Raw genomic sequence first — 17,070 nt, 5'->3', positions numbered from 1 at the left:
GAGACCACCTGTTTCAAACATTCTCAGAGGAGTCATTTACTGCACTCATGAATGCGCCTGTTAAGTTCACACCGACCCAAGCGCACAAAGTGCCAATGCTCTTTCACATCGACTTAACTTGTGACAGTGTGAAAATGACTAAGAATATATCAGCATTATAATCTTTACTGTAAAAGCTTTACTGGATTTGAACATGTTTTCTTTGTATCTGGGGACACAGATGTTTATGGAATTTAAAAAGTTTAGCCAGACTTTAATAATACTATTTTGTATCCTCAGAAATCCAAAATTTTAGACATCATACTCCAATGCTAATGCCCAAAAGTAGTATATTATAATGCAAATGTATGTTGGACCGTTGAAGGTGCAACTTTTGTGGAAGGTTATAGCACAAATGTTTCTCCATGAAGACAAGAAGACGACAGACCAAACACCAGAAAAGTTACCCAGTTTATTTTACTTCACCTTAACAGGATTATGTCAATGCCGCCAGTGAAATGTGACAAAAGTTCTCCATTTACCTCATGAACTGTGTGGTAGAAGTCTGCAGCCAGGGTCAGAGCGTGGAGCCGTTTGTCTAGCAGCCGCAGCAGCAGAACCCAGCCCTCCCTCAGAGAGTTCTCCATGGCCCGGTACACTCCCTCCTCTTTCTCCTCCTCTTCCTGTGTTCTCCTCTCTCCACACGTCCATATGTCCTGCTTCTGTCTGCGCTGCTCCTCACGCTTCTTCTGAACAGATGACAGCACCTCGCCCTCATGTTTCTAAAGGATATGAGAATAAGAACAGTTATTTCATCAAAAAAAACAATACAACAAAATCTCTGTTATAGCTTTGTTAGTGATTGAAGCTATTTTATTATAATTTTTTTCAAATTCAAAGACCAGGACTGCCCCAAACTTTTTTTTTCCTTGGTGGGCGAAAATTACTAGCCTGATTCATCAGCCAGTTTCACTTCATGGAGACCGTCAGCATTAGAATTAATTCGCTTGGCAGGTACTTTTTTTAATTTAACCAGTCACTGCTATTTGGTCAAACATTCTCTTTGTTCCGGCTTTAAATGTCTGTCTTTGTCTACATCCATCTCAACCACTTTATTTACTGTTGTGCTGTTCCATAAAAGGAGTCCAGACAGATGCTTGAGTTTGCTGTCATGGCTTCACAGATCTTCACTGATTGGCCAGTGCGCGGTCTACAACTTCCGGGGTTCTTGCAAACTGTCTAGTGTATTCTGATTCCTGACCTAGTCGCTGGAGAGAAATGAAACTGAGCGGAGGCACTACGTCTGGCTAGAAAATTGCTGTGTAGAATAAAAGAATTGTGTGTATCCCCCGGAAAGCTCACCACTTCACTGAGGATGTCGCTTTCAGAATTACTTATGGACCTGGATTTTTAATAACAGTAATAATATTTATTTATAAGCTAAACAAAAGAATGTGACTATTAAATTGAAAACTAAACCTTCATGAAATCCCAAGGTGGAACAGAGCATTGTGAGGTTTGGAGATTTAGAGAGACTCAAAACCTCAAACGTAAATATCTCAAAGTTCTCCTTGGCCTGGTACACTCCCTCATACAGAAGCTTTCAAATCTGAATTAAATTTCTTCTGGTGTGATTATAGACTGTACCTGCAGCTTTCCCAGCAGCTGTTTCTGTTCATGTATCAGGGTCTGGTTGTCCTCTTGGTTTGACCCAATCTCACACAGTCCTGGCTCAACATGAACCAACTGGAGGTGCACAGAGGAGCCACTCTGCAACACATAAAGAAATGTAGGCTCAAAATAGGGACTACAACAACAGATCATATAGACATAATGTCCTTAAAAGTCTGGTCCCTGATTTTTCTGATGTATTTGACCCAAATTTGTCTAGTTCCAGTACAGATACAAGATCACAAGATGGAACAGAGCAATTTGAGGCTACGTTTATATGAAGACGGTCTGAACAGAAGACGCAAAAGTGGTGTCGTGTCTTCACTTTTTATTCCGCGTTTAGACGAGCGTTTTCAGGAGCAAATCTGCATGCATACGGTGACGCAAAAGTGTGTGAAATTTGCGTAAACGTGTTCGTGACGTGAGCAGATCTGACCAGAGTTTTGTGTCTTGGCAGTGCAGTATTCAACTTTTCCACTCTGGAGGTTGTTTTCAGATTTTTGCGAGGGTTTTTTTTACTGGTTTTAAGTAACATTTCAAAACGTACAAAAACAATATAAAATCAAAAACAATGTAACAACAATCTGGAATTACAGGTTCTTATTTAAACATGCATTTAGTATTGACATTTTTATGTACTATGTTGTTTTACTGGTGTCATTTATGAATACATTCCATTTTTCCCATTGCTCATCGTATTTGTACCCTTTCAATTTAAGATTATATGTTATATGTTAAAAACGCCTTCACTGTCTAAACAAAAGGCACTTCCGATAAAATATTTAGTCGTTTTTACCCGCAAGCGTTCTCTTGTAAACAGGCCCTTATATTTAGAGGCGTTCAAAGACTAATAATGCAGGATTATTCAAACACGTGTTAATGAAACAAAACACAACCCATGCTATGTTTATGATGAGGTAACAGCATTAAAACATGGCTCACAAGAGTACACGTTGCGTAATATAGGACTTTTAAATTACACCAATACTGAACTATACAATGAGTGTTGCGTAACCCTCTTGTGAACAGTCTGTGTTAGAGCCCGTTTCATCAGCGCCATCGCAGTGTCCAGTTTTAGCCCGGCTCAGACTGACGCTGCACCAGGGGAGACACGTGAGAGAACCACACCTCCTGCCCCTCAGAGAAAAAGGTCCTGAGAAACTCCCTTATCAAATGTCCATGTTGTCCAGTGTAATAAGATGTATAGGTTTGGTTATAGATAAAAGTTAAAGTCTTGTTCAAACACGTTCCATATTTAGCTATATTATTTCAAGTGGTCACTCTAACGAATCTACTTTTACTTTCAGAGTTCCTGCGTGTGATATTTTTGTTTCTGCAGATTGTATTTCACTTCATTTTTAGGTGGAGGGTCCGAAACGTTCTTCCTCCAAAGGGCTTTACTGTGCGTTCACTCCACACTTGGTAATAAACTGTTGGAGCCACAGCTGCCCTGGCTGCCAATCTGCATCATCAGCCTCACTAATGCACACTCCACAAGCATAATAAGATAAGTAGGTGTCAGGAGTGTCATGCCTAAAGACACAACAACAGTTTCTGCAAGATCCACTGCAGCACTTGATATTCTCAGCAGTCTCCTGTACAAGAAAAGAAACAAGTCTGCTGATTTAAAAGCTTCTGATGTCGGGAGTTATTTTTATTATTATTTTTTTTTATTATTATTTGTTTATTTATTTCATTCATAAAGTATAAAAAGACATCAACAGTGTCACAACATCAAACAGGAGCAGAAAGAAGAAGAGTCATTTTATGTTGTCTGTCTTCCTTTCCCTTTTCAAGATAAAATATCAACACCGATCGTTACTTTAAAACATTTCAAATCAGAGTTGATTTCGCCGTAAGTGTAATCACGACAAAGTGTCTGAAAATACGTTGGATAGCTGTAGATCATGCTGGGGAGTTGCAATTTTTTTCAATTTCTACCAAAATTACTACACGACTCTGCTGAATCCAATACATTGGGAAAAAAAAGAAGAAGAGAACAAAGTATGGAACAATTGGTGGTGAAAACGGGGATTGAACTGAATCCGTGTATCATTCGTTCGTTTGTTTTTCTAAATCCAAAAATAAGAAGACGAAAAAACAACTATTTTCTTCACGATTTGTCTCCAAAACCAAAATTAATAAAAAAACGGATAACAATTTGTTTTTAAGTTTTCGATTTTGTGTTTAAGTGAATATTGAAAAAAACGAACCAGGATTGACTCAGGACTAAAACAGGTCTAAACCAGGTCTAAACTGGGTATAAACCGTTCTCTGTCCTGGTCTGGTTCCGGTCTCAGTCCCGGTCTCAGTCTCCTGTCTGATCCCGGTCTGAATCCTGATCTTGTCTCGGTCTGGTTCTGGTCTCAGTCTCAGTCCTGGTCTCAGTCCTGATCTTGTTCTGGTCTGGTCCTGGTCTTAGTCCTGATCACCCGACAGTCAACGTGGGTGCACCTCTGGGCCCGTCCCGACACTCAGTCCTGCTGCAATCCTGGTTTAGTCCGTATGTGGTGCAAAAGTCCAGCATTGCATTTTAAGTCACTGAAAAACTCAAAAAAACAAATCCTTATCCATTTTTTCATTTTGGTTTTGGAGGCAAATAATATAGAAAATAGTTGTTTTTTGTTTTCTTATTTTGGGTTTTATTTTGAAAAAAATGAATGAACAAATGAAACACAGATTGAACTGCAATATGGCGTCTTGAAAATAAGTGATTAAAGATTGTTCAAACACACTCAGATAACTCCAAATACAACTTTGATAGGTCAATAGTCAATTTTGCTTAATAGGTAGATATTTTTGTAGTCACTCTGCATGGCTTCAAAAACAAAAAATTAAAAATATATTGTTTTACACTAGCCCCAGTGGGTGGTTTTCACCGCCCATCAGAGTGTGAAGGATATGACACCTAAGGGTGACAGTTGCGTGTCACGTTGACATGCCTCAGATAATCTATCCACCAGAGGAATGTGTACTGCTCAGGCACGTGAGGTTTACATCTCAAAGCTTCCTCTTAAGAGCTCATCCCAGCCCGTCTGATTTTAAATACAGGGCAGATTTCCATTAATGGAGATCTTTATTACGTTAATATTGACGTAGGATGTGTGTTGATGTTTGAGATTTTCTGGACATGACTGAATTACTGTATTTCCTCCAGGATCAGTTCAAGGAGATGGGTCGAGATAGTCACACGACTGATTTTGAAGCCAGATGCCTTTCCAGTCAATCACAATCAGCCGGAAACTGTTCTTGGATTAAAAACTGTGGGGGAAGTGTCTTGCCTTGAGACAACAATATGCTGCATCAAAAACATTCCTGAATTATATTTTGCAGCATTCAGGCTTATGTCATTAACCTTGTTTTGCCAAATGGCTGCTAAAAGTATTTCTTTTTCTGCCTTTTTTCAGCAAATACAAATCTATTTGTTTGGAAGTAGGGATTGTGTAGGCTTTATATTAAGTTCTGAACCCTGAAATACCAAGAGGACCAAAGCATGTTTTAACACGTTTGTGGCCAAACCGCCTTGTCAAAGCTTGATCTCATCAGATCTCAGAAACTCAGCCGGGCTGGGCCTGGTTAGTACTTGGATGGGAGACCCTGGGAATATAAGGTGCCACAGTGGGACGCCAGTGGTAAAAACTGTTGCTGTGTCCTTAGGCAAGACCCTTCACCCACATTTCCTAGCATCAATTTGGTGCAAGTATTGGTGTTGTGCCCCAAACTGGCAGCTTTACTTTATGTTATTAGGTTCTTTTTTCAGACCAAGAGTTTGTTTTCATACCTGACAGTTTCGACTGCTCACTACCGGTCTTCCTGAGTCACGTGATGTTGCTGTGACGTGTCTCATCAGCTGATTTAAACAGGTTTTGGTGCTGTCTTCCTACCGGTGGAGGCAGGATGACAGCGCCACCTGCAGTCCAGCTTCCTCAGGACAGTATCCCAGGTGTGTGACAGTAAAAAAGCCCCCATGTCCCGGTTTATAGTCCCTTGGGCATGTTTTCATATTTTGATTGCCTCTTTAATCCAGCAACAGTGTTTTGTTTTTTTCAACTATCCCAGTGATGTTTGCTCGAAACTGTCAGGTATGAAAAGAAACTCTTGGTCTGAAAAAATAACCTAATAACATAAATTATCAGAAGATCAAATGCACCTCGTTGGACTATGGCAGCTTTACTTTTATCAGTTCGCCTCAAGGCAGCTGTGGCTACAACAGTGATTTACCCCAGCCAAGTGTGGACTGAATAAATAATGCATTTTAAGCATGATAATCACAGTGATGTCTTACCTTGAGCACAGATACGACTATTTGCGTTTGTCCAGACTGAACGGCGATGGTGCTGAGAGCAGTGATCGACAAAGGCCTCTTCATGTCTCCTTCACTTCCTTCCTCCCTTGGCTCCTTGCATGTCTCCTCTCTCCTTCCCACAGTCATGGATATGGGCGATATCTGTTCTGGCTGTGAAAGTGTCTAGCGGTGGTTGTTTCTTCTTGATGAAATACGCAAATTCGAATCACAGCTTGACTTCCATCATATATTTTTCAAGCGCTGTGCAGGTGTAGGTGGTACTCAGATGAAGCCCCCTGTAAAACAAATATTCAAATTATGTGGGTCACTATTTTCTGAACTCTTAAACGCGGCTTGTTGAAGAGGTCAGCAGAGGGAAACAGGCTCTGTGCGCAGTGGCATCTGGCTCGTTCCAGTTGCTTGAGCGTTATTCACATTCATTTCCACTGTAATGTAATCCCTTAAGAGTTTTTTTTTTTTTTTTCTTTACAATTTACACAAAAATGTATAAATATGGACAGATCAGAGAGTAGACAGGGAGATACAAGGTGCATGTCACTGATAACATGATAACAACACTTCACAAATGCAGTGTTTTTAGAAAGGTAGGGTCTTAGGTTATGTTTACACTAAAACGTATCACCGTATCGAAAACGATTTGTGTCCAGACACGTCGTTTCTGTGCCCATAAACCTTCCCTATCCACACACCTTTGCGCGTATTTGTTTACGTTTTACAGAAACGGAACGTAAAACCACATGGCGAATTTGTATAAACACGGTCAGCTTCTGTCAGATTAAAAAGGACATGACTCAGTGGAATATGAGTGTTCTTTCTGTGACAGAGGGTTGTTCTGCTGATGGTGAGTCTGTTCTGTGTTTCTATCGTGTTGGAGATGGTTCATGTAAAAATTTTCAGAGATTATACATCTGCACGCCGTACACACAGATCTATAGAACTATACTTTGCCCTTTAATACGAAACTGCCTGAAACGCTAGTAAGTTCCAGCAGCATTTTGAGCAGAGGAAGATGGCAAGCGTAAAAATAGTCTTTTCGTGGACTGTGTACTAGTAAGTAGTTGTAGCTACGTGGTTTCCCGTTTGTCTCTGGTTTGTTTAAACTGTTTTCCGCAACAGCGTCACATGACCGATGTCACGAAACCAGCGAATCAGGAAGGAGCAATTCACAGTGTTGCGGTTCAATAAGGACGCAACTAGAGCGCCTACATCAGTGTATCAGCGTTTTCAGGCGTCCACACGGAATGAATTCTTGGAGCTGGCGGCAACAGATCGTTCCGTCTCTGGAGCCGTTTTCCGTCGGATTAGTGTGGATCAACACTGCATCCACAACGAAAACGACTCAAATACGTCTTAGTGTGGATGGAGCCTTGGCCTGTGTTTTAGCCTTGACTCACGCAAGTGCAACAGAAATACAACAGGTCAGGTCAGGCTCTGATAAGTTTAACAATGAAACGACTGCCGCCTTCTCTGCAAATAGCTGTTTACAACTGTTTACAAGGCCAGTGGTGTACCTCAATCACGTTGTTCAAGCACCTGGCATAAACACATAGAAGTCGTGCAGAACAACTGAAACTATCTGGGTCACGAAATGATCCCCATAAAGTAAAGTAGAGCTAAAAATAAGAAAAATAAATCTGACCTTATATCTGAGGAGGTGGTGCTTGAATGAATCCTAATGTTTAAATCAAACATTTTATCAACAAACTTTTACTAAACTACACTGCAAAATATATTACACAAGCAGGACTTTAACAGTTTCATATTTTTTTAAATCAAAATTAACACTGCTACTAGTAACCACCACCCACTACTTAAATCACCATGCATTTTAATTTCCTGCGATATTAAGCAAATATTTAGCATTGATAGTTATGAATGTGATGGATTTGATGGAAGGCAAGAGTCAGATTTTTCTATTTTTTCTGTTTTTAGCCATAAATAACCAAAAGGTAAAATCACAAATGTTGAACCTGATCATTTCTTTTAGTGACTGGACACATGAACTCACTGTACTACAACAAAAAACTGCATTTTACCCATATCCAGTGGTGTAATGGGGATTTTTAAGTGGGGGTACGTGATTCGTGACGTCATCGATGTGATCTCCCCCAAACAAACATAAAGCCCAGTAAAAGTCACTAATATTTGATGTTTTTTTTTTTTTAACTCAAAATTATGTGGAATCATGTTAAAAACATTAACACCGATTATAATCACCCACAGAACATAAATCATAGACTACAACACATGAACCAGGACTGAACCAGGTCTAAACCAGGACTAAACCAGGTCTAAACCAGGACTATATCAGGTCTAAACCAGAACTGAACCAGGACTAAACCAGAACTAAACCAGGTCTAAACCAGGACTATATCAGGTCTAAACCAGAACTGAACCAGGAATAAACCAGGACCTAACCGGAACTGAATCAGGATTAAACCAGGTCTAAACCAGGACTGAACCAGGGCTGAACCAGGACTAAACCAGAACTGAACCAGGTCTAAACCAGGTCTAGGCCAGGACTAAACCAGGTCTAAACCAGGACTAAACCAGAACTGAACCAGGATTAAACCAGGTCTAAACCAGGACTAAACCAGAACTTTACCAGGACTAAACCAGGTCTAAACCAGGACTGAACCAGGGCTGAACCAGGACTAAACCAGGACTAAACCAGAACTTTACCAGGACTAAACCAGGTCTAAACCAGGACTGAACCAGGGCTGAACCAGGACTAAACCAGAACTGAACCAGGACTAAAAGGAGCTAAAACAGGATTAAACCAGAACTGAACCAGGACTAAACCAGGTCTAAACCAGGACTAAACCAGGACTGAACCAGGACTAAACCAGGTCTAAACCAGGACTAAACCAGAACTGAACCAGGTCTAAACCAGGTCTAAACCAGGTCTAAACCAGGACTAAACCAGAACACCAGAACTGAACCAGGACTAAAAGGAGCTAAAACAGGATTAAACCAGAACTGAACCAGGACTAAACCAGGTCTAAACCAGGTTTAAACCAGTACTAAACCAGGACTAAACCAGGTCTAAACCAGGACCAAACCAACACTAAACCAGGACCAGGACAATTTTGGACTTCAGAGCGAGAGGAAGAACCCAGAGCCCGTGGAGCAGGACGTCGGCTGCGCTTAGCCCTGTGCACTGGAGCTCTGCGCTGGTCCTTTCTCCTGCGATCACCCAACGGTCTACACGGGTGCACCTCCAGGCCTGTCCCAACACTCAGTCCTGGTTCAGTTCTGTTTTAGTCCTGCTTTAGTCCTGATTTCATGTCTCAGGTCTCTGTAGGACAGTAGTACAGATATCATGAGCCTGTGCAGTTTGTTTTAACCATTGCCAATAGCTCCGGTGTGACATTTAAGTTTAAGACATTTAAGCGGACCCCCCGTGTATCACGCCCACTACACCCCTGAACGTATCAGTTTTAGCTGCTGTCACCTGTAATAAATATAATTGACTTATAGGGTGCTGTAATGTCATCTGAAACCCAGCGATAAATTATATGCATACATTTCAGCGCTTCCTCTTCTCAAACTGACGTGATACAGGATCTGTTGACCCCACCTGGGTTCTGTTAACCTTTCCAGAGCTAAGGGTAATTTTAATACATTTGTCCTCGCCTGGATTTATTTATTTTTTTATTAATTATGCATTTAAAACTCCCCTTTTTACCGCCTAATGAAGTGTTATAAATCCTTTTTTCAGTACAACCTGTTATTTCACTATCTGCTGCTGTAGTTGTGTCATATGACTGTAATAAAAGCTACAGGACTAGAAATACAAATGAAAAAATAAAAAAATAAAAATTACTCTTTCATACAGAACACACAGCAAACATGTATAAACAACTTTTTGGACATAAAAAATGCTTAATTTAGGGCCTTAGCAACAAAAGTGCAAAATATGCAAATGTGCAAAACAAAAAATATATACAATAAAAAATAAACTAAAAACTTATTGCCCTCAAAAACAAAATAATGTCTTTCCAGGTGTCAGTCATGGAAACAGCTCATGTCAGGTCCAAAGCACAGAGCCACATCACTTCCTGCATTTCCATGGTGTTTATTACATTTGGATTTGTACATTTTGGACTGAAATAAACCTTTCAAATAAAAATTGCTTTTGGGGATGCATTTTGCCATTTATTTGAGTAATAACTGCACTTAGAGCGGCTTTTTCAATTGAAACGCACACAGACGCTCAGAGCATCGACCATTTTGACTCACTACACTCTTTGGTAAAGTTTGGGCCGATCAAAATGGATGGAGCTGCATGTGTTTGGTGGAAAACAAAGTTCCTATTATAAACTCCCAACGTCATCATGCACCGTGTGTAGGACGTAGGATAACACCGGAAATATCCTTGGAAAGCTGAAACTGTCAGAAATTCAAGCAAAAAAAGTAAGGCCCCGTCCAGACTAGTATGAATTCAAGTCGTTTTCGTTGTGGATGCAGTGTTCGTCCACACTAATCTGATTGAAAACGGCTCCAGAGACGGAAAGATCTGGTGCCTCCAGCTCCCACGAATTCATCTGAGTACAGATCTGATCCGGCACTGTGTGGACGCCTGAAAACGCTGATACGCTGATGTAGGTCTATGAGCCGCGAAGTAATTCACCACCAAAACGCTAAGAGGCTAGAATATATATCCATTTATATAAACGTCTGTGTGTACGACCTGCAGACGTATAATCTCTGAAAAGTTTAACATGAACCATCTCCAACATGATAGAAGCACAGAACAGACTCACCATCAGCAGAACACCCCTCTGTCACAGAAAGAACACTCATATTCCACTGAGTCGTGTCCTTTAGTCCGACAGAAGCTGAACCGCATCAGCGCACAAAGCAACCTGTTTTTTGAGCGCATAGTTTATATAAATGAGTCATGCGGTTTTAAGTGTCATTTCTGTAAAACGTAAACAAATATGCTCAAAGCTGTGTGGATAGGGAAGGCTCGCGGACACAGAAACGACATGTCTGGATGCAGATCATTTCCGATACGGTGATACGCGGATTCGTTTCAGTGTAAACGTAGATTAAGTTTCTATCTTTTATGGTTGAAAAGTTTTGCGCAGTTATATAAAACACGTCCGCTGGTATCATATTCGATACCGTCGGTTTGGAAGGGTTAAACTGCATTGAGACCTTTGACTGCGACACAAAAGGCGCAGTGTAAAATGCAGTGTAAAACCTGAATTTCCCTTGGGATCAATAAAGCGCCTCTGTCTCTTTCTCTCGTCTCTTGACACGTGGCACAAATTCAGGAGTATTCTCTTACAAAAATGTCTCACAATGGTGTTATTATTAAGGACACTATATTGCAGCATATCATATACGCACATTAACACTGAGCCGCTTGTCAAAATGAGTGATAATGAAATAAACCAACAAGTCGGTGTCACTTTATCACCTGCCCGTCAGAATGAAGAGTGGGCTGTCAGTGCATGTAACCGTGTCAGGCCTGTGATGAAGTCAGCATTGCACGGCCAAAATAAAATAAGGAAAAACTATTAAGAACACGACTCCTCAATTGGAATTTAAACAGTTTTGAAATTTCTTAATGGATATTACACGTTCTTGTGGCTTAAATTCCCTTTTAAACGTGTTTTTTGTCACTTTGGGATAAGCGTTTCACATTTTCTAACTTGGTGCACTGTGTAATTTTTGGACTAAACTAGGTCTAAACCAGGTCTAAACCAGGACTAAACCAGGTCTAAACCAGGACTAAACTAGGTCTAAACCAGGTCTAAACCAGGACTAAACCAGGTCTAAACCAAAACCAGGACTAACCAGGACCAGGACTAAACCAGGTCTAAACCAGGACTAAACTAGGTCTAAATCAGGACTAAACCAGGACTAAACCAGGACTAAACCAGTCTAAACCAGGACTAAACCAGGACTAAACCAGGTCTAAACCAGGACTAAACTAGGTCTAAACCAGGTCTAAACCAGGACTAAACCAAGTCTAAACCAGTTCTAAATCAGGACTAAACTAGGTCTAAACCAGGTCTAAACCAGCACTAAACCAGGACTAAACCAGGATCAAACCAGGTCTAAACCAGATCTAAACCAGGACTAAACTAGGTCTAAACCAGGTCTAAACCAGGACTAAACCAGGTCTAAACCAGGACTAAACCAGGTCTAAACCAGGTCTAAACCAGGACTAAACCAGGTCTAAACCAGGACTAAAACCAGGACTAAACCAGGACTAAACCAGGACTAAACCAGGACTAAACCAGGTCTAAACCAAGTCTAAACCAGGACTAAACCAGGTCTAAACCAGGACTAAACCAGGTCTAAACCAGGACTAAACTAGGTCTAAACCAGGTCTAAACCAGGACTAAACCAAGTCTAAACCAGTTCTAAATCAGGACTAAACTAGGTCTAAACCAGGTCTAAACCAGCACTAAACCAGGACTAAACCAGGATCAAACCAGGTCTAAACCAGATCTAAACCAGGACTAAACCAGGATCAAACCAGGTCTAAACCAGATCTAAAAACCAGGACTAAACTAAACCAGGTCTAAACCAGGACTAAACTAGGTCTAAATCAGGACTAAACCAGGTCTAAACCAAGTCTAAACCAGGACTACTAAACCAGGTCTAAACCAGGTCTAAATCAAGACTAAACCAGGACTAATCTTGAACTTGATTAGTCTGCGCCGGTCTTTTCACCTGCGGTCACCCGACAGTCTACGTGGGCGCATCTCCGGGCCCATCCCAACACGACTCCTCAATTGGAATTTAAACAGTTTTGAAATTTCTTAATGGATATTACGCGTTCTTGTGGCTTAAATTCCCTTTTAAACGTGTTTTTTTGTCACTTTGGGATAAGCGTTTCACATTTTCTAACTTGGTGCACTGTGTAATTTTTGGTTGGGGGTCTGTCATCTTCTTGTTTCTATGGAGATGTCATTGCTGTACCTGGAATGTCCCACAGTGTGACATTAAACAGCTCTGCCTTACAATTACATTTGGTTTTAGTGCTCAAAAAAAAAAAAAAGGCATTCTGACTGGACTAACGTCTTGTTATACTATGAAACTTCCCAGACAAAGCAATAACATTTCCACTGAGAAAAGCGTTTGGTGGACCATGAAAAGTTACACAATGAACCTTTATAAACTACACCTCTGTTTTTCAATTAAGTATTAACAATGGTAAAATCAACAAATGTAGCCTGAATTGTGTTTGTTGGCTGTAGAATGACTCTAGAGTGATGTTTTTTGGGCTTAAAAGCTGCACAGGAAAAGTCTGGAGTTTGATCTGGGATGAAACAATGTGAGGAAAATACAAATTGAAAAAAATACAAAAAGTGCTCAAGGAAGACGACTTTGGCTTAATGGATTAATGAAATGGATGTGTGCCTATGTTCCCTCAGCCCTATGTTCCTACACTTCTAAGGTTTTTTTTCTTCTTTCTAAAATTAGGCCCTTTGTTCCCATTTCCTTTATCGTCAATTTGCATCAGAATTTATCCCCATTTCTCCCAATCTGGTCGTCAATTACACCCAAACTATTCTCCAGCAGCAGTTGACGACAAGTGTAATCAGTGCTGCAGTGGGGATTTTTTAAGTGGCGTATGTGATTCGTGACTGAACCAAGAGGATCAAACCAGGTCTAAACTAGGTCTAAACCAGTTCTAAACCAGGACTAAACTAGGTCTAAACCAGGACTAAACCAGGACTAAACCAGGTCTAAACCAGGACTAAACCAGGACTAAACCAGGTCTAAACCAGTTCTAAACCAGGACTAAACTAGGTCTAAACCAGGACTAAACCAGGTCTAAACCAGGTCTAAACCAGGTCTAAACTAAACTAGGTCTAAACCAGGACTAAACCAGGACTAAACTAGGTCTAAACCAGGACTAAACCAGGACTAAACCAGGTCTAAACCAGGACTAAAACCAGGACTAAACCAGGTCTAAACCAGGACTAAACCAGGACTAAACCAGGTCTAAACCAGGTCTAAACCAGGACTAAACCAGGATAAACTAGGTCTAAACCAGTCTAAACCAGTTCTAAACCAGGACTAAACAGGACTAAACTAGGTCTAAACCAGGTCTAAACCAGGTAAACCAGGACTAAACCAGGACTAAACCAGGTAAACTAGGTCTAAACCAGGACTAAACCAAGTCTAAACCAGTTCTAAACCAGGACTAAACCAGGACTAAACTAGGTCTAAACCAGGTCTAAACCAGGACTAAACCAGGATCAAACCAGGTCTAAACCAGATCTAAACCAGGACTAAACTAGGTCTAAACCAGGTCTAAACCAGGACTAAACCAAGTCTAAACCAGTTCTAAATCAGGACTAAACTAGGTCTAAACCAGGTCTAAACCAGGACTAAACCAGGACTAAACCAGGACTAAACCAGGACTAAACCAGATCTAAACCAGGACTAAACTAGGTCTAAACCAGGTCTAAACCAGGACTAAACCAGGTCTAAACCAGGACTAAACTAGGTCTAAACCAGGACTAAACTAGGTCTAAATCAGGACTAAACCAGGACTAAACCAGGACTAAACCAGGTCTAAACCAAGTCTAAACCAGGACTAAACCAGGACTAAACCAGGTCTAAACCAGGACTAAAACCAAGACTAAACCAGGACTAAACCAGGTCTAAACCAGGTCTAAATCAAGACTAAACCAGGACTAATCTTGAACTTGATTAGTCTGCGCCGGTCTTTTCACCTGCGGTCACCCGACAGTCTACGTGGGCGCATCTCCGGGCCCATCCCAACACTTAGTCCTGGTTTAGTTCTGGCTTAGTCCTGTTTTAGATCTGTTTTACTCGTGGTTCAGTCCTGGTCCCTCATGTCTCAGGTCACTATTGGACATGGAGACAGAATGAGCCTATGTTGTTTGTTTTCATCATTGTCAGTAGCTCCAGTTTGACATTTAAGTTGTAGCTATTTTATATTTGTTATTTTTTTTATTTCTCATGTCGGGAGAAGTGGCTGGACGGCGTACCCCCGCGTACCACGCCCACTACACCCCTGGATGTAATGCAGACGTCGAGGTGCAAAGGAGGTTGAAATGACTCTGAATCATCCCTTTTAAATGTGAGATAAAAATAAAAATGACTTGACTTAGAGACTCATTCTCAGAAAAATCTTAGAAATAAGGAAACATAGGGCTGAGGGAACATAGGGCTGACTCCAATGAAACAAGCGTGAATGAAACAAAACACAAATTCAGACGCAGGAACAACATATAACATTGTGAAAAGCTCAAGAAAAGCTCGTTTTGCGTTTGTGTAAGTTAAAGCTGTACTGTGTATCTTTCTGGTGTGAAGCCTACCATCCAACTCCATGGGAATGTTTCGACTACTGATTATTTGAATATTCAATCTAAACTAGAAAAAGCGACATGGCTCCGTTTAATGCCATACTGTGGAATATTTCAGGCAAAGCAACTCAGCAAAGCAGCATCTCCATGGTGACAAGCAAGCAACAGACTCTACCACCACAGAAGCTTCATAGAGCACTTTTAACATTCTTCTAGTCGCTGTTAAAAACCAAAAATACATACTTAAAAGATGCTAATTTGTTAAGTGACACAGGGTTAAGTATTTTCCTCCTTATCAGAGAAATTTCAGTTCAAGCCTCGCCTGCTGACCCCTGAGCAAGACACCCAAATGTAAACAAAAACATAAACCACAACATAAATTATAATGTAATCCTCTGTTTGTGTCATGCAGGTTTGGCACCATTTAATCGTGAGCTTTTAGAAACAACAATTAAACCTTTGACTTGCAGCATCAATGACAACAAATCTACCTTGACGTACTGCCTCACATGTTTTGAAAATTTTAAGCAAGTAAATTTGAGTTAGTCTTTCCGTAAGAAATAAACAAACACATTTTAAGTTGCTTCCATCATTAAAACTGCTTTTGTTGGTGAATATTAAGCAGTGGACATAAAAAAATCTACATATTGATGTTTGATATTCTCAAGAAAGCCAAAACTTGACTGTCTTTCCTGTAAAAAAAAAACAACTTAGTATCATCTTAAACTAACCTGAGTGCAGCTATATATGTTAAATCCCGTGAGTTAGATCTAAAAAAACACGCACCTACAGCACGAGAGGAGCGGAGCGGCCGAACACGATACCTGGAGCACGTTTCCCGCCGTCTGCACAAGAGGAGTTGGGGCAGTGTGAGAGGAGCGGAGCGCAGCGCGGAAAGGCCGACTAAAAATAGCTGCGGTTTCCAGTTGGATTATCGCACAGCTGAGTGACAGAGAGCGTTCCAAAAACAAACAGTCCCCTCCGTTTCAATGCCATGCTGTGTAAATATATCTGCCTCTCTCAGGTCACTTAATAAAGACATAACCACCACAGCAGGGATTTTGAATGGGATTATCCAGAGGTCCATACAAGGAGTTTCCCATCAGAGTTTACGGGGTTTAATCATTTGGATAAGAAACACATGAGGTCTGGTCGTGTTGGTTCCATTCACTCCCTAAACTGTGATGGGCTAAAGATGGCTTGGCTGAACACACGCACGTTCTCGCTTTGGGATCCTCATTCAGCCGGTGCGTGATTGGCGAATCCATCTGTCAATCACTCCCCGTCTGAACTCTGGGAGATTTCACCGGGGCTCACATCTGCTTCTGTCCTTTAACTTCTTAGGTTCTTTTTAAAGACAATGCAGTAAAGTGTATTTACCTTGTTGACATGTTTCGGCTGCTAGCTGCAAGCCATCTTCAGAACTGTCACCGGTGTTGGTGGTGACGTGTCGTTTATCAGCTGTTGTTACTTCCTGTAGGCGTGGTCAGACCTGATGGACCTGGCAGGTCGCTCAGACTGACCACGCCTCCCGTCGCCCGGTGTCTCTGGAGGAGGGTGTCCCAGGTGTGTGAAAGGAGGAACGCTCCGTCATCACGGTTAATGCTGTCCGTGCCTCGTTTCCTGATTTCAATGTCCTCCTTGATCCAGCGTTTGAACTTGTTGTTTTCCGATCCAATGATCCGAGCCCCGTCCCAATCCATAATGTGGTTGTTCCTTTTACAGTGTCTGATATGGCGGATTTTAGGTTTTCCTGTTCTGCGTTCCTCCTTTCACACACCTGGGACACCCTCCTCCAGAGACACCGGG

At 41.2% G+C, this 17,070-nt stretch overlaps 1 protein-coding gene across 1 annotated transcript; it reads right to left on the bottom strand.

Annotated features, from left to right (window-relative positions):
- Positions 1-461: 461 nt before the first annotated feature.
- On the bottom strand, positions 462-16,099 carry LOC129408129 (coiled-coil domain-containing protein 141-like). The gene is made up of 4 exons (XM_055151032.1): positions 16,048-16,099; positions 5,936-6,231; positions 1,627-1,749; positions 462-761 (listed from the first exon to the last, which is right to left on the bottom strand). The coding sequence occupies exons 2-4, from the start codon at positions 6,080-6,082 to the stop codon at positions 462-464; spliced, it is 570 nt and encodes a 189-aa protein (XP_055007007.1). The 5' UTR covers positions 6,083-6,231; positions 16,048-16,099.
- Between the last annotated feature and the right edge of the window lie 971 nt (positions 16,100-17,070).

Source organism: Boleophthalmus pectinirostris, unplaced genomic scaffold (genome assembly GCF_026225935.1).
Source record: "Boleophthalmus pectinirostris isolate CB_2022bp ecotype Guang Dong unplaced genomic scaffold, ASM2622593v1 HiC_scaffold_1, whole genome shotgun sequence".
In the NCBI taxonomy this organism is placed as follows: Eukaryota; Metazoa; Chordata; class Actinopteri; order Gobiiformes; family Gobiidae; genus Boleophthalmus; species Boleophthalmus pectinirostris.
The sequence above is the reverse complement of the archived record's forward strand: the minus strand, read 5'-3'. Positions and strand labels throughout refer to the sequence as shown.